This window comes from Carlito syrichta, unplaced genomic scaffold (assembly GCF_000164805.1).
Source record: "Carlito syrichta isolate Samal-C Ts95f unplaced genomic scaffold, Tarsius_syrichta-2.0.1 Scaffold295713, whole genome shotgun sequence".
NCBI classification, from domain to species: Eukaryota; Metazoa; Chordata; class Mammalia; order Primates; family Tarsiidae; genus Carlito; species Carlito syrichta.
In genome coordinates this window covers 129,675-156,000 of record NW_007239809.1, presented here as the reverse complement: position 1 = coordinate 156,000, position 26,326 = coordinate 129,675, and the positions used below count along the sequence as shown (strand labels likewise).

At 37.1% G+C, this 26,326-nt stretch overlaps 1 protein-coding gene across 1 annotated transcript in view; it reads left to right on the top strand.

The window, feature by feature from the left end:
• GABRG3 (gamma-aminobutyric acid type A receptor gamma3 subunit) overlaps positions 1–23,930 on the top strand; it is a 50,688-nt gene extending 26,758 nt beyond the window's left edge. The window contains exons 2-5 of the mRNA XM_008054518.1: positions 12,202–12,354; positions 18,376–18,572; positions 18,963–19,022; positions 23,284–23,930. Coding sequence (XP_008052709.1) covers positions 12,202–12,354; positions 18,376–18,572; positions 18,963–19,022; positions 23,284–23,565 — 692 coding nt within the window. The 3' untranslated portion in view covers positions 23,566–23,930. The remainder of the gene's footprint in view (positions 1–12,201; positions 12,355–18,375; positions 18,573–18,962; positions 19,023–23,283) is intronic.
• The last annotated feature ends 2,396 nt before the right edge of the window (positions 23,931–26,326 follow it).

Here is a 26,326-nt window from a genome sequence, read left to right as displayed (position 1 = left end):
CTTGTTTAACCTAAGTTGTAGAATTATTGCCATAGTATTGTTTAATCAACATTGTTCCTTATCATTCAGTGATATTTCCCCCTCTTTTTCCCCCAGTATTGATAACTTGTATCTTATCTCTTTTACTTAATCAAATTGTCTAAAGGTTTATCAGTTATGGAAGGGAGAATTCTAGGATGGCCTCCACGGTTTCTCATTGCCTACATAACTTTCAACACTATGAACTTGATGGATTTTACTACCATGATTAGATTATGTTACATGGTGTGGCTGAATTTAAGACAGAGAAATTATCTGGTGGGCCTTACTTGATTATATGAGCCCTTTGAAAGACACTTTCCTCTGGCTGGTTCCAGAAGAGGAATTCAGAGATTTGAAACCCCAGAAAGGATGGTGGTGCTTTTGTTGGCTAAAATAAGGAGGCAGACATATGGCAAAGAGTGGGGGAGCTGAGTGCAACCACTGGCTGGCAGTCAATAGAGAGAGAAGGTACTCAATCCTATAGTCCAAGGAACTGAATTCTGCCAACAACCTGAATGAACTTATATTTTTCCCTAGAGTTCTGGAAAAGAATGCCACCCTGCAAGTATATTGAGTCCATCCTTTTGAGACTTTATGCAGAGAATGTAGAAACGCCATGCCTGGACTGCTGACCTAAAGAATTCTGAGATAATGAGTGTATTTTCTTGAACTGCCACATGTGTTATCAGTTGTGATGCAGCAATAGAAAACTAATAAATGAACTTTGTAGATCTTTTCACATAAAGAGTTTTGGGCTTTATTGATTATTTTAGTTTTTTCTTTTAAATTTCACTGATTTCTTCTGTAATCTTATTTTTTTCATTACTCTGATTATTTTGGTTAAATTTTGTTACTCTTTCTCTAGTTTCTTATGGTGACAGCTTAAATTATTGATTCAAGATCTTCTTTGCAATATAAACATTTAATGCTATAAATTTCTATCTAAGAAGTTTTTATTTGCATTACTCAATTTTGATAGTTCAAAATATTTGTCCAGGGGTTCTTTTCAGGAGATTATCAGGGAAAATATGCCTCTAAGCTTAATCAGGTTGTTGGCAGAATTCCTTGTGGTGGTAATACTGAATTCCTTTTTCTTTTTCTTTTTTTTTTTGAGTTGGAGTCTCACTCTGTAGCCCAGACTGGACTGCAGTGGCCGCTCCCGGCCACCGCAGCCTCTACCTGCTGGGCTCCAACAATCCTTCTGCCTCAGCCTTCCAAGCAGCTGGAATTACAGGCATTCACTACCACACCCGGCTGATTTTTTGATTTATTGTAGAGATGAGGTCTTGTTGCCCAGGCAGGTCTCGAACCCACAGGCTCAGGCAATCCACTCACCTCAGCCTCCCAAAGGTACAGGATTACAGGCTGAGCCACCGAGCCCGGCAGAATTCCTTTTTCCATACTGACTGTCAGTCAGTGACAGCACTCAGCTCCCCTGATTTCCTTGCCATACGGTTGCCTCCTTATTGAAAGCAGCAAGAACACATTCAATCATTCTGGTTCTTTAAATCCCTGAATTCTTCTTCTGGAACTAGCCAGAGAAAACTGTAAAGGGCTCATATAATTGAGTAAGGCCCACCAGATAATTTCTGTGTCTTAAATGTTTCTATTTCAAAATATTTTAAATTTTCCATTAAGACATTCTTCTTGACCTATTAAAAAATAAAAATGTTTTAGTCAATCTTAAAACATTAGAGTTTTTTAGTTATATTTAAACAGTATGTTGGGCTGTCTGGTCTTGCATCTGATGGAAATTTGCCAAGGGGGTGGGGTATACTGAGGCAAAGAGACTACATTAAACTAAGTTTACTCTAGGTTTCTATAGGTACCTCCCTTCACATACATTTTCTAAAAACCTTTCAACAATATGCTCTCAGTTTCTTCCATCTCTTATATAATTATGATTATACATTTCACTTTTATGCTATAAACATGAAATATATTGTCATATTTTTTTCTTTCAACAGTTATCTTTTAAAGTCTATAACATTATAGTTGTGGTGGCTCTTACCTATAATTCTAGCATTTTTGGAGGCTGAAGTGGGAGAATTGCTTGAAGACAAGAGTTCAAGACCAGTCTGTACAACATAGCTAGACCCTATCTCTACAAAACATTGAAAATTAGTTAAGCATGGTGGTACATGTCTGTAGTACAAACTACCTGGGAAGATGAGATGAGAGGATCACTTGAGCTCAGGAGTTAGAGGCATTTCACTGAGCTCTATTCTGGGTTGACTTCTTTTTTCTCTTTAATGATTTGATTCCACTGTCTTCTTTCTACATAATTTCTAAAGATAAACCTGCTGTAAATATTATCCTTGCTCCTCATATAAGTAATATAAGAAGGAATCTATTGCAAATGCAATAAATAAAAAACATATATTGATTTCCATTGATTGACTAAATTACCTATTTTGTCTTTCATGTTTTTTATCTTCTCCATTAGAGCATTTGACATAAATTACTATTATAAATACCTGCTTTTCTATCTGGTTCTGCTTTTATATTACTTTTTTTCTTCAAACTATTTTTGGTTTATTGTGTGGCCTGTAATTTTTTTTTTTTTTTTGGTTGGAGTCTCACTCTGTCACCCAGGCTGAAGTGCCATGGCATGCTCACAGTCACCCCAGCATTGACCTGCTCTGCAACGGCGAGCCTTCCACTTCAGCCTTCCAAGAAGCTGGAACTAACTACAGGTGCATGCTACCATGCCCAGCTAATTTTTGATTTATTGTAGAGACAAGGTCTCTCTAAGTTGCCCAGGCTGGTCTTGAACCCATGGGCTCAAGCAATCCACTCGTCTCAGCCTCCAAAGTGCTGGGATGCCGGGCTCGGTGGCTTGGCCTGTAATCCCGTGCCTTTGGGAGGCTGAGGTGAGTGGATTGCCGGAACCCGAGGTTCGAGACCCACCAGGGCAACTTGGCGAGACCTCATCTCTACAATAAATAAAAAATGAGCCGGGCGTGGTAGCGCGTGCCTGTAATTCCAGCTACTCGGAAGGTTGAGGCGGAATGATCACTGGAGCCCAGTGGGTTGAGGTTGCGGTGGCTGGGAGCGGTCACTGCACTCCAGTCTGGGCAACAGAGTGAAACTCCAACTTAAAAAATAAATAAATAAATAAATAAATAAATAAAAAACAAAGTGCTGGGATTACAGGCTGAGCCATCACACCTGGCCTATGACCTGTAATGTTATGTGGAAGCTAGTCATGTTTTATAGAATAGTAGACACTGAGGTCAATTTTGTGTATGCTTGAAAATAAGCATGTCTTTCATTTTGCTATGCTTTTCATGTGAGGGGTCTTGACTAAATTCAGAAGTTGATCCAGGTTTGAAGTTTATGTCCTGTTTGACCCCACTTCTTAAGGCTTGTCTTTGAATCGTCCATTTGCACTCTTCCCAGGGAGCAACTGTCTCTTGTAGCATCTCCACTCAAATGACAATATTGTGCTTAATCAATGTTTGCTATTGTGTTGGTGGTTGGATCAAGGGATGGTGAGGTGTTTTGATGAAGAACCAGTCTTAGGATTTGTAAACTTGATTTTTGAGGTGTGATCAGACAAGTAAGTCTTTCTATTTTGCCTCCACATGTACTGTCAGGCCTTGCAAGTATTCCTGACTGTCTCCCAGGGAGGATTTTTCTTTATTTTCCAGCAACACACATATACACACAGTTGCAGTAGGTTTTCACCCTTTCTTTAGTGCATCCATTTCTGTTGCCCTTCTTCCTGTATATTGAGTCATTTTCTTCACAGGGGACATAGGAAGATAAGCTTAGGTGGAGTTCTGGTAATGAGTTGGCCCCTGACAGGTGATCCCATAGGAGACTTTATCAGGATTCTGTCTGCTCTTCCCTCTAAAAACCTGGTGGAGTTCCTGGATGAAAAACTTGCAAGAGAATAAGAAACCCTTACCTTTGTGGCCACCAGAGACTTCACACTTTCATGTTACCCCACATTTAGCATTTAGCAATTAAGTAAAAATTTCTTAGTAAAATACCTAGTGAATTATACAACATTTAGTGGTATCTCTAATTATCCTAATTTTTCCTTCAGCATCTCATTGGCAGAAAATTCTATAAATGAATTAACATTTTACAAAATTATTACAGTTAAATTTTGTCAAGGCTTGTTTTAAAAACTGTCCTTTACATTAAAGTTACACATGTTTATGGATATGAAGTAAAAACTGATTTAAAAAACACATTCTTCTGTTTTAAAATATTTTTTATTTCAGTGACCATGAAAAGTGAATGATAAAGATTGTGTATGCACTCAACTCTATACAAATAGAAATACATATGTGATTCTTCCTTTAAAGAAAACAACAAAATCACATGTAATTATTTACTGTTCTTTTATAAGGTGCATAGTTTGGCAAAACTAGATGGGCTCTTGCAGAAGCTTCTCACCAGCTTCAATGCTGTGTGTATGTAGGTATGAGCTGCTTGGGGTAAGGGGCATAAAGCCTAGATGAGCATTCCTTAATGGATCCATTCTGATAGTGAAAGGGAGGTGGTGGTGCCATCACAGAGACAGGTTCGTCCTGTGAATTAGGCAATTGATAGTTAGAAAAGAGATCAGATATACTATTATTGACCATGACAAATAAAACATTAAATCATTATACCTAACCCTTTTAAACATTTATAGACAACGTGCTTGGTGCAAAATCAAAGGATCACAATGCTGAGATTAATAGGTCCTTTAGCAAACATTCATGGAGGACCTCCAAGAGCTCAGAAAGCAAAGAAAAGAGACAAAGTGTATGTCTTTATGGAACTTGTATTACAGGATGTAGGGGGAATGTGGTAAAGAGATTGTATCATATGTAAGTAGCTCATATGTTTGGTGGGGATACGAATCATAAAGGGAAATAGAGCAGGGAAGGAGGAAATGTGGATTCATCGTGCATCCCATGAAGTCATTCTTATTTTACACAGGGTGTTCAAGAATCTAATCAGATTATTTTTTGATGAAACCTGAGGTAGTGAGGAGGTAAGTAATGCAAATATCTGTGGGAGAAGAATTGTAGGAACTGGAAATGCAAGAGCAGGAGAAGAGGGTTGTGTTATGTAAGGGACAGCAAGAGGGGGGATGGGGCAAGAGTTCATTCATTGATTGGGCAGAAACCTAAACCATGAAGGACTTTATAGTACAGCCCACGCTCTTGTTGCTAATTTAGATGAGATGAGAAATTCCTGGAAGGAGCTTAGCATGGTTTGATCTGACCCCTATTTTAGAAGAATTGTTGGGGCTGCTAAATGGAGAATAGCCTGCAGAGGAACAAGTTAGGCAACTATTGTAACAATCAGGTGGGATATCATGGGTGCCTTGGAGTAGTAAAATGTGGTTGGAATTTGAGCATGTTTTATGAATTTTTAATACCGTAAATATATAGTATGATGGGAAACAAAAAATAAACGATTATTCTGAAGCTGTAGGTCTGTGTAACTAAGACAGAGTGGGCATTTGGTACCCTGCAGATGGAACTGCTTGTTGCAGAGTAGAAAGCCAGAGAGGCAGGAGTTGTGGGGCTTTTTAAGTTTGAAATACCTTTTATATCTGTGTGGACATAATGAGGTTGATATGATGTAAAGACAGAGGAGTCAGGAGTTCCAGAAAGTGGTCAAGATTGTGTCAGACAATGATAATATCTACATTTCTAAAACTAGGTGAGATCCTCTAGAAAATGAAGAAATAGAGGGAGAAAGTCTAAGTTGAGCCACAGGCACACTGACATATGGAGGCTGCAGAAAAGAGGAGAACTCACAAATAAGGCTCAGGGAACAGTGCTCGAGCCCACATGTAGTAGTCAGGATTAGGTCAAGGACTTCAGAAACATGCTGAGACACAAATTTGCACTGAGTTGGCACTATTCTCACCAAAGAGCTGACCTTCAGGTGATGCCGAGGTAACAATACAAATGGGACCCATGCAAGGATTCTGAAGCACGAGAAAAAACAAGGAGCTAAAAATGCAGATGGAGGTCTACAAATATTCCAAACCCATATTTTCCTGTGATGTTAGACTAATTGAAAAAATAATTTAGCTCAAAATTGAAATCACTCAAAGGAAGATAAAAGAAACCTGGACAGAAATGAGATAATAAAGAAGGTATCAAGAAGGATGGAAGATATCAGAGGGCAAAAAAGGAGAAAAAATATGATTATAAAAAATGGAAGCCACATTAAAAGCAGCAATTTAGAATCTAATCTGCTGATAACATAGTCAGAAACATGAAGAACAGGTTTAATAATAATGAGTAATATACACAAACAGTGAATAGTTAGAAAGAAAATAAATAACAAATATGTAAATTGAACACAGAATGCTTGCAAACACATAATTACGTTCCTGAGAGATGGAAAAAGACAAAAGAAATAGAACAAAATATTTAAAGTATTGAAAAAAATCTTAACTGGAAGACGGCATGAATCTGGAAACAAAGTCTCAGAAAATCCGGACATGAGACTGGTGTTAATAAAGCTATAATGAATCATGAAGGAAAAAAATCAAAACAATAATTTGAATATGTGTAATTTATATTTAATTTAAATATGTCATCCATAGCAGCAAAAATTACATGTATCAAGAACTGAATCCAATTAAAGATTTATTAAGACTTTATGGAAGACATTTAATATTTCATGGAAGCATATTAAAATTGAAATAAATAAAACTTCATGATAGCAAAGCATTGTTTTCTTTTTTCTTTTTGAGTTGGAATCTCACTCTGTCACCCAGACTGGAGTGCAGTGGCCGCTCCCGGCCACCGCAGCCTTGACCTGCTGGGCTCTGGCGATCCTTCCGCCTCAGCCTTCCAAGTAGCCGGAATTACAGGCATGTGCTACCACACCCGGCTGATTTTTTTTTATTTATTGTAGAGATGAGGTCTCACTGCACAGGCAGGTCTCGAACCCCGCGGGATCAGGCAGTCCACTCATCTCAACCTCCAAAAGGCATGGGATTACAGGCTGAGCCACCGAGCCCGGCTTAACATTGTTTTCTGAACTGCTCTACTTTCATGTAGCTACATTGATCTAAATAAATGAAAATGCATAATTCATTCTAATAAAAATACCCGTAGTTTTTGTCATGAAAAATGATTCTACAAGTTAATGAAAGCAAGACCCAAGAGTAGCCAAGACATGCATCAAGAAAATTATTAAGATTGAGGACTATTCTACTTGAAACCAATGCTACTGTATTAGTTGTCCATTTTGGTTTAACAAATTACTACATACTTAGTGATTTAAAAACACACAAAAGCGATGGGAGTAGTGGCTCATGCTTGTAATCCTAGCATTCTGGGAGACCAAGTAAGGAGGATCATTTGAACCTAGGAATTCAAGACCAGCAAAGGCAATATAGCTAGACCATACCTCTTTTAAGAAAATCTAATCTGATAGTCTCTGTGAACCAGGTATGGCTCAGCTGGACCCTTTGTTCGGATTCTCATGAGGCTGCGGTCAAAGGTTGGCTGAGCTACATTCTCATCTGGAGACTTGACTGGGGAGAGCCTACTTTCACACTCAGTCAGGTCATTAGCAGCATTCATCATTTGTAATTGTAGAGCTAACGGTGGTTAATTTCTCAAATTACCAGAAAAGAATATCTCTCCATGAAAAAACCAGTCCTTCTTTTAAGGTCTTCAACCTGATTAAGTCAGGTCTACCCAGGATAATCTTTTTCTAATTAACTTGAAATTAGCAAATTTTGCATCTTAATTACATTTGCAAAATCCATTCACCTTTCACATATAAATTAACTTAATCAAGGGAGTGAGAGGTTAAGTTCTTGTCATTACAACCAAACCATGTTTTGCATACACTCAAGAGGATGAAATTATACAAATGTGTGACTAATTAGGGATCTCCTTAGGGTGTGTCCGCCACAGTTGCAAGGATTAAGACAGTGTGGTAATGATGCAGGAATCATATGCACAAACAAGTTCATATAAACATGATCACATAAATAACAGAGATGTGGCCTTGCAGATGACTGGGAGCCATGAGTGACGCTTTCACAGGTAATCATGGAATGTTAATTAGTTCATTTGGAAAATTAATTGCATATAAAGATAACCAGGAAAAAAACAAAACTTGTATAAGAGGACTTGACTTGGGGTTAAGGAAAAACGCTTAAGGATAACACCAACAGCAAGAACAGTCAAATAAAAGTTTGATAAATTGAATTCCTTAAAATGAAGAAATTTTCGTAAATGTGTGGCATGAAGAAAAAGACAAGTCTTCCCAGAACAAACTTGAAGAACAAGAAGGAGATTAGGTTTCTGCTGTGGTGAGCACTGTTGGCTGCTTTTTGGGGAGTATTAAGCTTAGGTTGTTTTGAAAGAAGACCAGGATGGGTATAACTGTGTGGAGGATAGAAGAGTTGGTCATCAGACAAAGAGTAAGTTTAGGTGGCTCAGCCTGTAATCCCATGCCTTTGGGAGGCTGAGGTGAGTGGATTGCCCGAGCCCGCGGGTTTGAGACCCGCCTGGGCAGGCAAGACCTCATCTCTACAATAAAATCAAAAAATTAGCTGGGCATGGTAGCGCGCCTGTAATTCTGGCTACTTGGAAGGCTGAGGCGGAAGGTTCACCAGAGCCCAGCAGGTCGAGGCTGCGGTGGCCGCTCCCGGCCCCCGCACTCCAGTCTGGGTGACAGAGTGAGACTTCAACTCAAAAAAAAAAACCCCAAAAAACAAAAACAAAACCAAAAAAAGCTTAGAGAAATAACAGTAATGTATAAAGGAGATTCAAATAATGAAGTTGGTGCCTGAGATGCAGTAATGAAATTAGGGTATCTCCAACATGGAGCAAATAATGATTTGCAATAGTTTACTTTGGGAACAATGCTGGGGTAAATTATGAAAAATCTGCCTAGTCCCCTGAGACGTTACAATGTTGAAAATATCTCTATGAGCTTCCAGTCTTACCACTGAAATCAAATGGTAAATTCAGATGGAAACATCTTCAGAGCTTACACATGAGAAAAATATTAGAGGGTTCTGTAAAGGCTTTTAAAAAAAATTTTTCTGAGAGAATCTTCATTCCTGAAACATGGCTAAAAGAGTGTTATTCAGTAACTGGCTAGCATTTTTAGAAACAAAAACCTCTATCACTTTCCTTTTACAATAATAATTTAGTGTCTTCCTACTGATCCAATAGCATGATGCTTTTGCAAATATAAAGTTTAATAAAGTGAAGAACATGATATTTAAATGAACCATGTCTTTTGATTTTACAGTAAAGTAATTGCATGAAGAATCATTTTAATTTCCTGAGAAACATGGAAATATATTTCTATATAGATTTATTTAAATGATGCAACAAAGAAAATTGTACATTTACTTCCTGAAGCCTCTACGCCAGATAACCTGTTATCCCTGTCCAACAACCCATTTTCTTCTGTGGATAAAGACAGGAAACAACTCCTCCTTCCACAGCCAACATGGAGCTACATTTTCTGCACAAACCTGCCCTAGCTGTCTTTTAATTGTTCAGGATGAACAGCTATCTAACCTACACCTGTCAGAGTCCTTCCAAAGATGCGAACTAAATAAGTGTATGTTGCTACCAGATATGGGACTTATTAATGCTAAAATAAATGAATAAGTAAATAGAAAAGCCCTAACTAGCCCACTATGATGCTTCAAAACATTAGCCTGGGGAAAATTATTGTTTAGACATTCAATGCTAAAAAGCTAGTATTGAGAATGGATTGCTGCCTACTAAAAATAAATAAAGTATTCAGGATTAGAAATATCTGATATCAGGTCCTGATGTTCCTTTGAATATGTGTGGAGGATGACGTCACTTTCATGGTTCACTATGCAGCCCCTCTTTTTGACAGCACCATGCACACCTCCACTCATGCACCCAACACTAGTCTACTGTTTGACTGGTCTTTAGTGAAGCGCCCATTTTTAAAAAGCTTCAGTTGTACCCAGGGTCCAGGAAACCTACAACCATGGGATGCCCAGGTAGGTCACTGTGTTAGGCACTGAAGTATGCTGAGTTCAGGCAAGGGGAGTCCTTCCCACCTCAGATGGAGGAGCAGATGAATGTGCTATAATTAGCTGTGTCTGTTCTGGAGTTGCCACTCTGTTCATCTTGCTCGGTAATGTACAATGGTGATGAAGAAGACTATTCAACTTTATAATATTCAATTTGGACTGTGTTCATAACTCTTATAGTGATTTATTATGTTTTATTTTTCTATATAGCTGTTTGTCTATATGTTTGGCTTTATCTGCCATTATTGATTGCAATACTATTTAAAATTGATAGGCATGAAGAATCACACATAATTCAAATAACATTTCCTCAGAAAACAATGCACCTTTGTCATTCACAATATTTAGAAAAATATGGTGTGTTCTTTATCCTGATTCCTTTGTACTGAAATGTTAATCTGCTTAAAATTTCAAATGTTTCTTGAAAAGTGTTATCAAAGTTAATGTTACTATTGACAATTCTAAATATTGGTGTAACAGAATATTTCATCCTGCAAAAAGTTGTAATTTATTGAAAGACATAGTATTCATATGAGCCCAATATAGTCTCGCTATTAATCTGCTAGACAAAAATGGGACTTTAGTGGTGATGGAAATACAGGAAATACTAACTGATTGATTACTTATAATTAAGTAACATTGGTAACTAAGGACAATACATTCTATAATTCCAACCAGTGAATTGGTTGGAAAAATATTGTATTAGTAATTATAGAAACAAATTAATCACAATTGTAAGGCGGGTGTCAGGGAAGACTTCCTGGGGAACTAAGTGATTTTGAAACTAAGATTAAAAAATGAGTTTATAGGAGCACTCTAGATGCATGGAAAAGAAAAAGAAGAATGTAATGGGCAGAAGGAAAGTGATTCACAGTCCTGTGAGGAGGGATTTGGGTAAGTCTTGAGGAACTGGGTAGACCAGATGCCAGTAGTGCAGTGGTCCCAGGGCAAAGGGCATTTAATGAAGAATGGTGTGGGCCCTAATAAAATGTCACAGTTATACAATGGCAGGAAGATGTTGGTAAGGATTACAAGGAGAAGGATAAATGATATTTGTGTTTTAGAAAGAGCCTCTTGATGACAGGAAAGAATGGTTTGGAGCAGAGAAAGCTTGGTCATTAGCAGAAAAACATGGGGCTATGACAAAAAATGGTAGCTTAGAATGGGGATTGGGGGAAGGGTCTGAGAGCAGTGGAGCAAATAGAGCCATTGAGAATAGAAATGGAAGGGGTCAGAGGTGGTTTCTGGATTTCCTCCTGAACAAGTGAAAGAAGTACCTGAATAGAGAATAGGAATTGATGTGGGGAAGATGAGAGTTCAGTTCTGGACATGGTGGATTTCACACTGGAAGGCTGCATCTTGCAAGCTGAAAGGGTAGAGGATTCAAATGCGGAGGATGGGGAAAGCCACTGTCTCAGCCTGAAAGAGAAATGAATTGAAATGCTTTTGGAAGAAAATGTTTAGTGTATTAAGAATTATATCCCCTCTGAAAGCCACTGGGGAAGTGATGGAATCTCTGGTAACATCTACACTGCTCCTCATGGTGTGACTCTGCTTTCATGGGAGGGAGCAGAATGTTATGAAATGACTACTTTTGCTTGTTTCTAGGTTGGCACAAGCTAAGGGCTAGAGTTATGAAAGAATAAGAAATATAAAAATATTAAATTAAAAATAAAGTACAAAGTTGATAAGTTAAAATGCATGATAAAACAAAATCAAAAATATAAAATAATTATGCAAGTTTATGTATAATATGAACACTCTGTTATTATTGGAAAAAATGTCCCTTAAAATGACTATGAATGTGTTTGAAGATTGAGTTTACCGGTGACCTTTGAATTTAATCATTCAACATACAGAAAGACTCAAACAATAACAGCTCATCAAATCATAACTTGCCATGGAATAGATCTGCCTGTATATCTTCTCTATAAATCAATATATGTGTTTTAATGCCCTTTACAGTCACCAATAAAATGCTGTTCACACCCAAAAATTAAGATTAGTAGCATCAGCATTTTTATCTTTTTCCTAATTTGATATTGTTGTAGTTGTAAGCTTTTATCCAAGTCATCCATTTAGCAAAATAAGTTAAAAATGATTTCTCTGAATTATATTTAACCCATGAAAGTTGTAATAATTTTGACAATATTTTATTACAGGTGATTATGTTGTCATGACTATATATTTTGAGTTGAGTAGAAGAATGGGATACTTCACTATTCAGACATACATTCCCTGTATACTGACTGTGGTTTTATCTTGGGTGTCATTTTGGATCAAAAAAGATGCTACACCAGCAAGAACAGCATTAGGTGAGTTTCAAAAAATCTCTCCCATCATTTTGTGTAATTTTAGTACAGAAGCATTCATAAAAATAACTTTAATAAAATAAACTTAGTTTAAATCTAATTTAAGGGTTAGTTTGACATAATTTAAGGGTTGCTTGAACCATGCTTGGAATATTTAAGTAGCCAAATTAAGTTGTTCTTTCTGACAATAGAATTCCAAGTGTGCTACTTAAGTTAAGCTGGGGTTAGAGATTCAGAATAAATCAACTGTGGTACTACTCGGTTTCACAAGGCTATAGGCACATTTAAGAACCTGTCAACTCAAAATGCTCACTACATTAATGTCAGGAAACAGAATTTGCCACACATCTTCAAGGACTGAAGACACAATATTAGTAAAAATAGTTCCTCAATAAAAAGAGCTCTGCTTGTATATACCAACTTTGCAGTAAAACAAGAAAATGATCATTCTTTTCATATGTGATCCACACCCTAAAACTTAGCCTTATAAATTTTTCTCTGGTGCCCGAAAGTATCCTAATAAAACACTAAATTTCACTAGTTTTAGAATTGTGCAACACATCAAGACATTTTACATAGGTTTTTCTTCATGAGAGGAATTTTGCCTAACTTTCAATGTTTTGATTTTTTGAAGCCAATAACATATAAGGCTGATTATAGAGGTAGTTTTCCCCCAAACATTTCCTTCAGGAAAGAGGGAGCTGCCTCGATTTCAAATGCTTGCAACATGTCTCAAGTGTACTGTGGGCTTTTTCTGTTTGCCTCTTTATTCTCTATTTGTTTGACAACAAAGTATTGTTTTACTGAGGGTAATTTGCCTGTAATAGCCTCTACCTCTCCTAGTTTTTCATGCTAATAGAAAACACATGATAGAATTGATAAAACATGAGGCATAGATATTAACATAGATTTAGTAACTACTCTTGGGGTAATGACCTCACAGTTACAAATGTTAGGTGTCATTGTGTACAAAACATCTAAGATCAGCTTCAAAGCAATAAAATATGTAACATGTTTGTACAACTTGAGACAATGGCCATCCTACAGAAAATAGTTGTGGGATCAGGAGCACAGAACTGGAGTTACCCAATACTGACAGAAATAGACATACATTCCAGAAGAGTGGAGAAAGTTCATTAATACAATGTTTGGTTGAGACACCAGAAAATCTGTGCCTAAAAATAAAGATGTACTCTAGACCTCTTTTAATAAAGCATGAGTCAGGCAATGACAAGATCATGGAGAACCACCAGTAAATTAACTGTCTGTCTTAAGAAAGAATTCAGCAGGCTTTTTAAGATGTTAGCATAGCACAGACTCCTTATCATTAGCAACACTGAGTGTAAAATAGGAAAGTTTTAGGCAGTATAAGAGGCAGAAAAATGTGACCCATGATTATGAAAACAAGTTAATAGAAAAAGGTATGTCTAATGTTTAAACAGTAGATAAGGGCTACCAAAACAGCTGTGTCAATGTATCCATAAGCATAATATGATCTTAATGAATGATTAGATGGGTTATCTCACCAGATAAAGTATATAAATTCAAGAATGAAATGTGTAATATCATAGTTGTAAAATTTACTAAATGAACTTAAGAGCAGATTGAAGATGTCAGAAAAAGAAAGGTTTGCAAATATCAAAGATAAGCAAATAAAATGTGTCTGATATGAAGGTCAAAGGAATAAAAAGATTAATTCAATTAATGGAGTCTCATTGGTACACCTATGATAAAATATGTATATATAATATTGGAGGAACCACTACAAAGACTACAGCAAACAATATATTCTAAAACATTAGAGATAAAGAAAATTCTAAAAAAGTTTGGTTACTTCAACATTTTTTAGAATTTTCCTTGTAAAATAACTATAACTGAGTTTCCAGAATGATAAGATAAAAAAAAATAAGGCCAAATATTTTTGAAGCAGTGTGATTAAGAACTTCTCAAATTTGGTGAAAAACACCAACCTATAAAGGCAAACTGCTTAGTGAGATACAAGCAGGGGAAACACAAACAACAACAAAAACCCATCATAGTCCAAATGTTGGAAACCAAAAACAAAGAAAATTCTTGAAAGTAACTAAGTAAAAAAGTCCTGCTGTATATGTAGGAAGAAAAATATGACTGATGGCTCATTCTTCAGGTGCAATATTAGAGGCCAGAAGATAATGAATTGCCATCTTTAAAGTACTGAAATTAAAGAAAAAAGCCTGTCTGTTCAAAATTCTGTATCCAAAGAAAATATACTTCAAAAATCTTGTTGGAATAAAGACATTTTTAGATAAATAAAATCTTTGAGCATTGCCACAGAAAATCTAAAATCACAATAAAAATATGGCAAGCTGATTAGGTCAATGGAAAAATAGATAGATATTAGATTTACAAGCAGAAATGAAAAATACCAGAAATGGTAAATATGTGGTAACTATTAAATACCAGCTTTCTATTTATATCCACTCAAAGTCAAAATAATAGTATTGCAAGATGGAGCTTACAACATGAGAAAAAAATATAATATAAGCCATAAATATCAAACAGGATAGCAGATATGTGGAAATATATTTTTATGAGGCAAAAATTGAATAAAATAATAGAAAAATAATGTTAAGTAGCTATGTTAAGAATTGTAATATGCTGAAACATTATAAATACATAATTAAAAACATAGCTATAAATTCAACATATGTATCTCAGAAATTTAAGAAGGAGGAGAGAAATAGAATGAGGCTGAAAAAAAATATTCAGAGAAACAATGCTTAAACATTTCTTGAATTTGCCAAAAGACATAAATTTACAGATTAAAAAAAATCTCTGAGTATCAAACAGGTTAAATTAAAACAAAAATTATACTAAGGCATATCATAATCAAACTCTCAAAAAATAAAAACTAAAGGGTAGAAGATAAAAATGTAACTTTGCCTATAAATAAAAAACAGCTTGAGTGACAATGGATTTCTCATTCAACCTATTGGAGGCAAGAAAGAAATGGAGCAATATTTTCTACGTGCTACGTGGAAAGTATTATCAACCCAGAATTCTATACTCAATGAGAATATTCTTCATGAATGAAAGATACATTCATTCTTGAACAAAGAAAAACAAAGATAACCAGTCACCAGCAGATGATCCCTAAAATGATGGCTAAAGGAAGCTCTTGAAATGGAAGGAAAATGGTAAGAGAGGAAATTTTTGAACAGAAAGGAAGGAAAAAACAATATAAAAGGTAAAAACGTGGGGTGACAAAGTAGGCTTTCCTTTTTTAAAAATGTGTGATGGTTGAAGCACAAAATCATAATGTTGCTTTGATATGGTGTATTAAATTTGTCAGAGGAAATATCTAAGACAATTATATTACAATCAGGGGAAGAATAAAAGGCAGAAAGTTTTCTACATTTCATTCAAAGTGGCAAAATGTTTACATATGATAAATTATGTATATATAATACTGGAAGAATCACTAAAAAGGCTACATAAAATGATATTCTAAAACATTGGAGATAAAGCATATTCTAAAAAATGTTGACGTTACCCATGGGAAAGCAGGGAGAAAACCAATAAATGAAAAAACCAGAATAGGAAACACAAAATAAAGGGAACAGTCACATGTTAAATATTAATAATTACATTCAATGCAAATTGCCGGAATTCACCAATTAAAAAACAAAATTTACCAGTGTGGATAATAAGAAAGTCACTTGAAATAAGATGTTGTTGATAGCTTAGCACGAATGTTCATGGAAACTTTATCTGTAGTCACCAAAAACCAGAAATAAGCAAAATATCCCTAAACAAGTAAATGATTAAACAAACCGTGGTACACTCATACAGTGGAATATGACTGAGCAACAGAAAAGACTAAGTTTTTGTGCAGCAGCTATTTGGATATCTCAAGGGCATTGTGTTGAATGGGAAAGGGAAGAAGCCAATCTCAAAGTATTATTTTAATTTGTGTTCAAATGAAGAGACATTCTTCTGAGTTAAATAAGATGAGAGTATTTAAATGCAATCATCCCACCAAGGTCAAGAAGAGAGTTTTTCTGGGATGCTGTGAGGCCCGGAGTATCCTTAAAGAATCATATATGTAGCAGAGTCACTTGAGATAACCCGCTTGAATTTCCTGCACTTTCTCTAGGGAAGGAGTAATGGTCACAGTGCCAGCAGGGGTCTTTGAAGAGTATCCTTGTTTACTATGTATCTTAGCTTCCTGTAATAAATAGGACTGTCCTGTCTAGACTTTTATTTTTCAGAATTGTAAGATGGGGCTTGAGGGTGGATTTGAGGGTGGAAAGGGAAAAGCCGATGGCCACCGTCCACATTTGGAATACAGGATAGTTGTGGGAACTGATGAACAAAATTTATGGATATAATAGACACAAGCAACTTCATTGAAATAGAAACGAATATTTTTAATTTCTTTTCCTTGGACATTATGTGGTCACCACATTTTACAAATTTTGGCTTTTTTAAATTAAAGATACAATGCAGGATTGGGTATACAAGTGGTCATCATATATGTAAAGTTTAGTCACCACATTTTTTGAAAGTTGGGTTGGATATTTATTATAGGAGCTTTTCCCATAAAACACACCTAACATTAGAGCAGAGTTTTCCAGTTTACACAGCATTTTTACATGAAGTATCACAATTGCAAAAAGTATTCCCACCTACAATCAAGAGTGCCTGGCATTCTGTTTTTACTGAACTAGTTAAAGACACGGATTCAAAAAAGGTAAGTGACTCTGCATGCCCAGAACAGGGTGGAGGGCTAGGGCTTCTAGGTCAATATCCTTTACACCTGGCCAAGCAGTCCATCCTTGAGCTTATACCCTCATTTTATAGCTGGTCCTGGAAGAACTGCCTTAAGCAGGTGCAGGGATGGACTCAACAGAGGCTGTGTTGCTGCAGCAAAGTTGGGAAGTGATGTGAATTCATCTGTCCTGACTGGTCCCTATGATGAAGATATTTTATTGTATTCCCATGAAATCACAGAAGTAGTGAATGTTAAAAACAGATTCCTGTAATTCTGGGGTCTATATCGCTGAGCTACCTTGTCTGGTAGCTCTGATATGTCCAAATTTCCCAGGGAGCTCAACCAGGGAAGAGTCAGTCTTAACTTGTTTCACGTGATACCCTTCTTCATTTCACTCATCTTCATGTTCAACAGTCTCAATTTCCTTTCCATTTTTTTCTTTTAAATTATCTATCTCGTGTGTCTCTTTTCTAAGTCCTTTCCAAAGTGTCTGACTAAATCTTTAGTACTAGTCAAACCAACACTGGGTATTAGCGATTAATCAATTCATTAGATACACAGCATCCATTAAAGTGCCTCAAATGTGTAAGCCACCATGCTGGAGTACAGGCAGACAACAATGAGCAGGATTTCAGTCTTCTCTTCAAAGGCCATGCAATCTATCTGTGGAGACAGACATGTAGAGGAAAATGCAATTCCCTGTCATAATAAGAACATGAAACTCAGGTGTGTAGGAGGTACTGAGATTGTGCAGACACACATATTGTCAACTCTACTTGCAGTGTTTTAAGGAAAGAAAAAAGAATGGTGTTGGTGCTGGATCTTCCAGAATGGTGAGAGTTCCCCAGCTGGGGAGTACACTAGTTGTGGAGAATAAGTAAGCAAGAAAAGATTGTATCTGGACAAAAGAAGTGGATGAGATGTATAAAAGCAGAGAATACATAGAACTGCCAAGAATATCTTCATTAAAAAGTATTTAAAAGGCAATATGTCCAACAATTAAAGAATTACTGAATAAATGAAAAGTTATCCACTTGATTCAGTCATTTTAATGTTGTTATGAAGACTATGATGAGAAATTTTATTGAAATGTTGTCTGCAAAGTTGTATAGACATTAAAATCCAAAGTAGTATTACATGAAGTATACAACATCAATAGGACCTATAAAAAGGTCAAGCAGCCATATTGAGGTGGAGAAATAAGGGTGACCTTTTGTTATTGTTTTTCTCTGTTGCATTCTTTTACAACCTTATGACTGTCCTCTGTGCAGGCATCACCACGGTGCTGACCATGACCACCCTGAGTACAATCGCCAGGACTTCATTGCCACGTGTGTCCTACGTGACTGCCATGGATCTTTTTGTGACTGTGTGCTTCCTGTTTGTCTTTGCTGCGTTGATGGAGTATGCCACCCTCAACTACTACTCAAGTTGTAGAAAACCAGCTACCACTAAGAAGTCCACATCGGTGAGTTGCAGTATCAGAGATTCTCTGGGAGATAAAAGGGGGATTTTTCAAGATAAATATGTGCTTAAATGCAATTGTATCCTTGTAGACATTACAAAATTTGATATAAATGCCTAGTTCAACAAGACTTAAAAACCATTTGTATACCTAACCCTGAATTGTACTTCACACCTTGAAAATAAATCTTTTTAATTTAAAAAAAACTTTAAAAATAGGAAAATAAAAATTGGACAGTACTTCTGAAGATGTGACTTTCTGGCATATCTTTGGTGTCACCTACTAGTGACGTGGATTGGTTGAGTCATACCTCAAAGATTGCTCTTATATAGGGTGATCTGGGGCGTTGATGTTCATGGCAGTTTTCTCATTATTTGTGTTCTTTTCCTGTAGTTATTGCATCCAGATTCCTCAAGATGGATCCACGAGCGAATAAGCCTACAAGCCCCCTCCGTATGTATAGCATAACAGATGTCAATATTTCTGAGAACTTATACTAAACCGATATTGCATTTGAAAGATATGATACTCTGCACTCATGTGTTGAAAACCAGAGAATGATGCACAAAGTTGCTAAAAAATGTGTTTACTGCTATTTTAAAAATCCAACTTTGACAATTTGGACAACAGAGGAGAAAATTAATCATAATACTTCTACAAAGGGATTAATGCATGTCATACACAATTCCCAACTTTTTTCTAGGCATTCACATAATCTATATTTATGCCTTTTAGAAAAATAGAATTATAATCTACCTATTACTTCATAGTCTATTTTGTAACTCAAAAACACATACTTAAGTTTCTGTGCCACAAACGTTTTATCAGATCGTTTTAATGATTGTATCATATGTGTATTGATACACAGGCAATCTTGGCTGGGTACTGGGTTTATCAACAATTTTTCACATCCTTATCACTACTCTTCTGTAGGTGCCTATGATTGCTTATTTGGTGATGAATTGCTAGAAGCAGAGTGACTGGGCAAAGGGGTTGCACAGTCTTTACCAAATCGTGTTCCACAATCTCCATCAGCAGTGCTGGAACCCCTCCCGGAACTCTCCCTGCATTAGGTTTGATGGCCAAGCAGAAAAAATAGCCCCTGCAAACTCTTCTCATTGGCATTCCATTGATTATTGATAAAGTTGAATATATTCACTTGTTTATTTTTTATTTGTACTTCTATTTTTGTGAATTGCTTTTGATTATCTTTTAACTTTTATTAGCATTTTAAAGTAGCAAACTGACAGTTAATTATATGTTATATATTATATATTGTTTCATAGAATATATAATTATATAGTCACATATAGAATATATTAGGATACCAGCTGGTTTGTCATGTAGTTTTTTTTCCAGTTTTCATTGGCAACGTTGTCACTGTTCTTTCTTGTGGCTTTTTCTGCAGGCATTATTATAAGTTTCATGATGCTAAGTCAAACTTTTCTTTTGTGATTTCTGCTTCTTGTGTCCTTTTTTGGAAAGTCCTCTCTACACTCAGAATGACATGACTCTCCTCACTTTCTTTTGAGATCTTTACTTGACAAGTTGTTCTAAGTGCTTTCATGTGGCAACACACTTTATGTTCACACCAACCCATTCTATAGTTGGGGAAACTAGAATATGGAGAGATAAAGCCATATATATATTGATCAGGTTTGGCAATTTAAAAATAAATTTGAGATCTCTATTTATGAATGTATATGGTTCAAAGACTCTAATTTTATTGAAAAGCTGAGAAATGCATGCTTAAATTGCTGCTGTGAACTACCACGTTCATCTTATAACAACTTTTATATATAATCACGACTTTTATCTTTCTTACATTTTGATTTACTAATGACACTGAATCTTTGAAGCACAGTCATAGACCATGTGGTTTCTCTAAATGCTCATTGGTACCTTGTATTCAGTGCCTTCCCAACCCGTTTGCGTGAGAAGAGTCTGTAGTTATCTGTACTTTGCAAATGTGAACCATAGAAGTTATCCCAGAAGGTTAAGTGGGAAAGCCACTTTTACAGCTGTGAAGAGTCACAGTGAGCATACAGCTTTTGCCAGAAAATGCTTCCAAACAGCAACAGACTACAACCAAGGGGAGTCAGGAACATGTCTCACAGCCAGGAAGCTGGGAGTTGGGAGAAAGAAATATTGACACTTTGGGTGTAGAAACGATGCTGCCAAAAGAAAGTAAAATCTCTCAAGACAGAGAAGAAAGACATTTCCACAAAAGAAGGAAAACAAGTAACAAAAAGTGGGAAAGTTTGACTTAAGGAAAATACAAAGAAAAGTAATTCGCAGACAGAAAAGATACTGAGCCAGGTGAGAAGCTGAATCAGAGAGCTCTTCAGCAAGAGTTATACTATAACCAAAGAAAAAGGAAGGTTTTCTACTTTGGGGTGAGAATCTTCAAAATTCCAGCTCCACTTTTAAAGATGCACAGCTTCATGCTACTTAAGAGGCCAACATTGTCAGCAAGAAAAACAGAAATGAGCTGCCTTGAGCAATGAGGGGCAGGAGGGTTCCATAGATAATGACATTTCTGTTTTGGGGCAAGTAATTGCAAGTAGGAAACTGCACCTCAGTTTCCTAACCTGGAAGGCTAATGACATCACGTGCCCAGAAAGCACAGTGCTCTGGGGAGGTCACAGGGCTGCTTCCTTTGGCCAGGGAAAGGAATGAGTTAATGACTTAGCTTGGCCAAAGATTACTTTGAAGAATCATTAATTAAATCCCCATCTTGGGCTTAGTTTGACATTTTCATAACAAATGAAAACACTGCATTTTAGAAAGTATCCAAGCAATAGAAAATGCCCTGCCTAGAACTCTTCACATCCTAAGTTTGGATTCAATCTTATAAATGGAATTAGTTTCATTTCAAAACAGTGAGCTAGAAAGACATTACATAGAGCTTTCTTAAATATCATGCTGAGTTTCCTAGTATTTCAGTGGCTATGAGTTTTTAGTACCCTTAAATGAATTTGAATAAAAGTTTCTTGATGCAAAAACCTTGCTGTTTCTTTGCTTGTGTAGCCTCCCAAAGTCATCCTTTAGATCTCTGGTAAGATGTCCCCACCCCTGTAGAGCCTCTGCTGCCAGTTGGAGTTGGCATCTTCCTTTAGGGTTGCTTTGCCTTGTCACAACTGGGTGTCTCTTCTTGGTCTCCTGAAGCCCTCAGTTCACTGCACATAGCAAGAAACTAAAGCAATCAGTGGATGAATGTCTGGCTGAATCCTGTGCATGCACCCATGTAGGAAAGCCTTAAAGCAATTGTTAGTTAATAGAGGTACATGTTTGCAACCAGAGCTTGACCAAAGAGGCCAATCCCTCAAATGCCATGGGGCAGAGGCAGGCAGAGGCTGTGTGTCAGCAATGATGTTTACACCCACTCAGTGTCAAGAACATCAACCTAGAGGAAATGCATGCTGGTTAGAGGCTTTCATCTCTGCCTCTCCACCAGAATGGTGGAGGAGGGTGGACAACTGCACCGGAGGCCCCACCTGTAACAGAGGCTGGTGGCCACACATGGGAGGAGCAGGCAGTGCTCAGTGGACGTGTGGTAGAGGCCATCGCTTTAGATCATTCCTTGCACAGACACCTCCCTGAGACAAGGACGCACAGAGGCTTCAGGTAATGACTTTGAGTGTTCGACCAACACTCCTACCTCCGCCCCCTGGTTTCTAACAACTATGAACATACCCATCAAACTTAGATCCAGAAGTAAAAGGTAAAGGAATGCCATGTCTCCTTGCAGTAATATAAGAAGTTCTCAAGAGGCTTTCTAATGAATTCTGAATGGCTCCTTATCCAGCACTGTGCCAGCCCCAGGCAAAGGCACCGGCAAAGCCTCAGACTCCACATTTGCCATTGGCGAGCACATCTCAATACAACTGGCACAAATGAAACTAGAACGATCAGACAAATATGTATTTCAGTTTGCTTCCATTATCCAGTGAAATTCAGAAGTGTATTCTCTGAACAGGATGCAATGTAGTGCATACTTCATTGGCATTTGGAAGAGCTCGGTGCCTGTGTGGAGAACTGGCAGGCCTATTTGCAACCATGTCTCGAGGTCAGGAAAGATTCCTCTAATGTCTGATTCCTCTCGAATCATTCTCTCCTTTATCTGCCCCACTTTGTTCCACATCAAGAGGAGAGGTGGTGAAGAAGAAAAGAAAACCTTAAAATTTCCCACGTTTGATTTTCCTTCTTGAGATGACAAGCTGTGCCCAGTTGTCCCACACTGAAAACTCACATTGTACCTGAGTTACATGGAGCAAGAAGATTCTTTTGTCATTTCTATAATCGAATCTTTTACTATTTTCTAAATAGGAAAAAAAGCACATATTTCCTGCCACACTTTAATACATATACTATTGGATATTTAAGGACTAAATATATAATATGTACATATTTACCACAAATCCACAGAAAAGTAGTAAGAATAGGGACTTGAAATTGCTCATGCACATCTGAAAATATGCTCAACCTCCCTCCTCAATAATCAGGGAAACAAAAGTTTTGAAACTGCTGTTCGATTCTCCCTGCATTCAAATTGCAAAGATCGAAAAGACAGATGTCCTCCAGTGCTGGTTATGTGTGGGATGTTAGCCCTCCTTGCCTAGGAGAAAGGCGTGACAAGTGCCTATGGTTTAATCCACCCAGGCTACTTCTGTGCATCTCATGGTGATTGCTGTGTTGTTCTTGTTGCCTGCAGAACTATTCTCTCCTGGAGATGAGGCCACCACCACCTGCGATGATCACTTTAAACAATTCCGTGTACTGGCAGGAATTGGAAGACACCTGTGTCTATGAGTGTCTGGACGGAAAAGACTGCCAGAGCTTCTTCTGCTGCTATGAAGAGTGCAAATCAGGGTCTTGGAGAAAAGGACGTATTCACATAGACATCTTGGAGCTGGACTCATACTCCCGGGTCTTTTTCCCTACGTCCTTCCTGCTCTTTAACCTGGTCTACTGGGTTGGATACCTGTATCTCTAGATGTTGCTGCTAGACATGAGTAAAGAGTGTTTGGTTCATACTCTTGACCTTCCATCATCCCCAGACCAGTAGTGACCAATTGGGAATGGCAAGGAAGAACATTGCTCAGCTGGTCTTATGCTATTTATAACCTCTCAGCAGCACCGGAAGTATCTGGAAAAGGGTTCTATTATGTATTTCACATGTGCACATGTGTGCGCGCACACATACACCCACACACACACGCATTGAGTTTTAAAGTGATATTCTTGCTAATCAATCTATAGCTTGGTGAAGTGTCTGGATGGTTTAGGGACATTGATATCAGAAACAGCTGTTGGTTATCCTTGTAAAGAAATCTGTAAAACAGGCAAGCAAACATCTGAGACCTCTCTCGGGTTTCTGCCCCGATCCCTGGCCAGGACTTACTCTTTCTGGCCCCAGCCCAGGACCCACTGGGCACTCTGAGTTCCAGTGTGAACTGCAGTGGTTTCCACCTGGTGTCCTCTCTTGTGGCCTCTCTTGCTCTGGCACCACCATCATTAGTTAACCCCTGACAGCTTCCTCTAGGCCTGAGAAGAGAGCATATGCATCTTCTATAAGACTCTCATCTGAGGAAAAAAAGATGATTTTTAAAATGTTCACATTATTGAGTCAAAGATGTTCATTATCTCAGCATATCAGCAGGTTAATGCTTGATTCCAGACTACCGACAGCCAACAGTGTTTGAACTCTGGGTTACTGGACTAGTTCAACATATCACCTTAAAAGCAGTGTTTTACTACACCAAGGCTCAACCCCAAAGTATGTGCCCATCTTCTCCTATGTTATGGTGGGTTCAATACTTGTCTTCATCTTGCAAAGAAAGGTATACAGAAAAAAAATGTAGCTAAAAGTTTAAAAATTTCTTAGCAAATATTAATTTTCAAGTCAAACCAATTTTAGATGCAAAAAATGGGTAATGACTATCATCAACTATATATTTTGATGAACAAGAATTATTTTATACTTTGAACTATGAATGCATAGCAAAATCCCAAAGGAAAAAAATTATCCCAAATCAATACTCTTTTGATATTTTTATAACACAAAACTAATTTGCTTCTTGATATTAGTTCTTTGTTATAACCTGCTGCCAGTATGTATTTCATAAAACTCTTTTAAATCTCCCATCATCAAATAGGAAAAATAACAAGTCCTACCAGGTAAGAATGCTTTGGCATTATTAAAATTTTGGTACCAAAATTTCTGTTCTTCTCATCTTTCTCACATAGAAGATTGAATTAATTTTATTGTAAACCATAATTTTTAAAAATTATCTATTGCGTGTACTAATAGAACAAAAGTAATATATTGTGTGAAAAAAGTATAGAAAAGTACTGATTTCACACAAATTACCAGACACAGAAAGGAAAAGGAATAGAGGCCAGAAAAACTGAAATTAGATGAGCTATTCTTATTAGCTTTGCTGCATATTAAGTGAATGTGGAGATACAGGTATATGATCACCAATGTTGAAGGATCAAGTCTATATCATGTGACACATTCAAGTTCATTGTTTTTCTTACTGTCTGGTCTCTACCTTTTGACTTGATAGTTGTTACATAAGCCACTAACCAATTGGCTTCTATTTAGCAAATTTAATTGAAAAAATAATAATAAATATTTGTGGGGAAACAGGTTGAAAATAGTCTTAAATGGAATTTCTTAACTAGAAAATTTCACATACAAGCACCCTAGTTCTGTCTCATGCATAAGCAGCCATTCCTGCTCTTGGCAGGGTACTCTGGAGGGACCCTAAGGGAACCCCATGTCACAACTCGTTACTGAGGTAGCCCAAGGGTCTCTTCAAGCAATTTCCAAAATTATGAATTTGTAACTTCTAACAATATGAACAATTTCAAATTGCCACATTTTAAAAGAGGGTCTGGAGAGAACCAAATTTTCTAGTAAAATTCTTTTTGAGAGGAAAATAAACTAAAATATTTTTTATAAATTATTTATAGGTTTGGTTCAATTTTGCTTTGAAACAATTTCTTTTGATGCCTCTTGTTTCAAAACCACTCAATATTTGGATACTGTCAGCAACTCTCATGAAATTTTATGTGATATATATATATTTTATGTGATATATATATATATTTTATGTGATATATGTATATCATGCCAATAGCTTCTGTTTTCTTAATCCAGCCATCCAGCCATTCTCTTCTTCCCAACCTCAGTCCTCCTGGTTGAAACGGAAGTTCATCATTCCTTTTCCATAAAGGAAACCCTTCATCTCAAGACAGTCTAATAGACATTCCCTAATGGAGCATAATGCAGATTCTTGCATATATAGGGTCCTACTCACCAGGAGAGTCCAAGTTAAAAGAACTGAAACACCCCCTACGAGTACACCCAGGCCTGTTTCTCTTTAGGCTTCCAGATCAGCCTCAAGTCCTGAGATGGGCTTGTGAAGACTACAGTGGAGGAGAAGTGTGTGTACCTTGCACAGGTGCAGAGCTCAGGAGTTCTGAAAGCATGCATGTGTTTACTTTTTAGAGGGAGGAAGAGGGGCAGCCCAGGCAGCAGATGAGGGAAATGTTTCCCTTTTTAACTCAGCGGCTCTCCTTAGCCAGTATGCTTGACTGTGAGGAACACCTGTAGGTGCACAAGACGTTCTGCTGCTAAGCCCCAGCTTGCTTTGCATAAGAATTGGGAAACGTTTTCGGTGGAAGACATGTGAGTGATCTGCATTCTAAAGGTGCTACCATGTGCCTCACTTTCAGACATGCTCTAA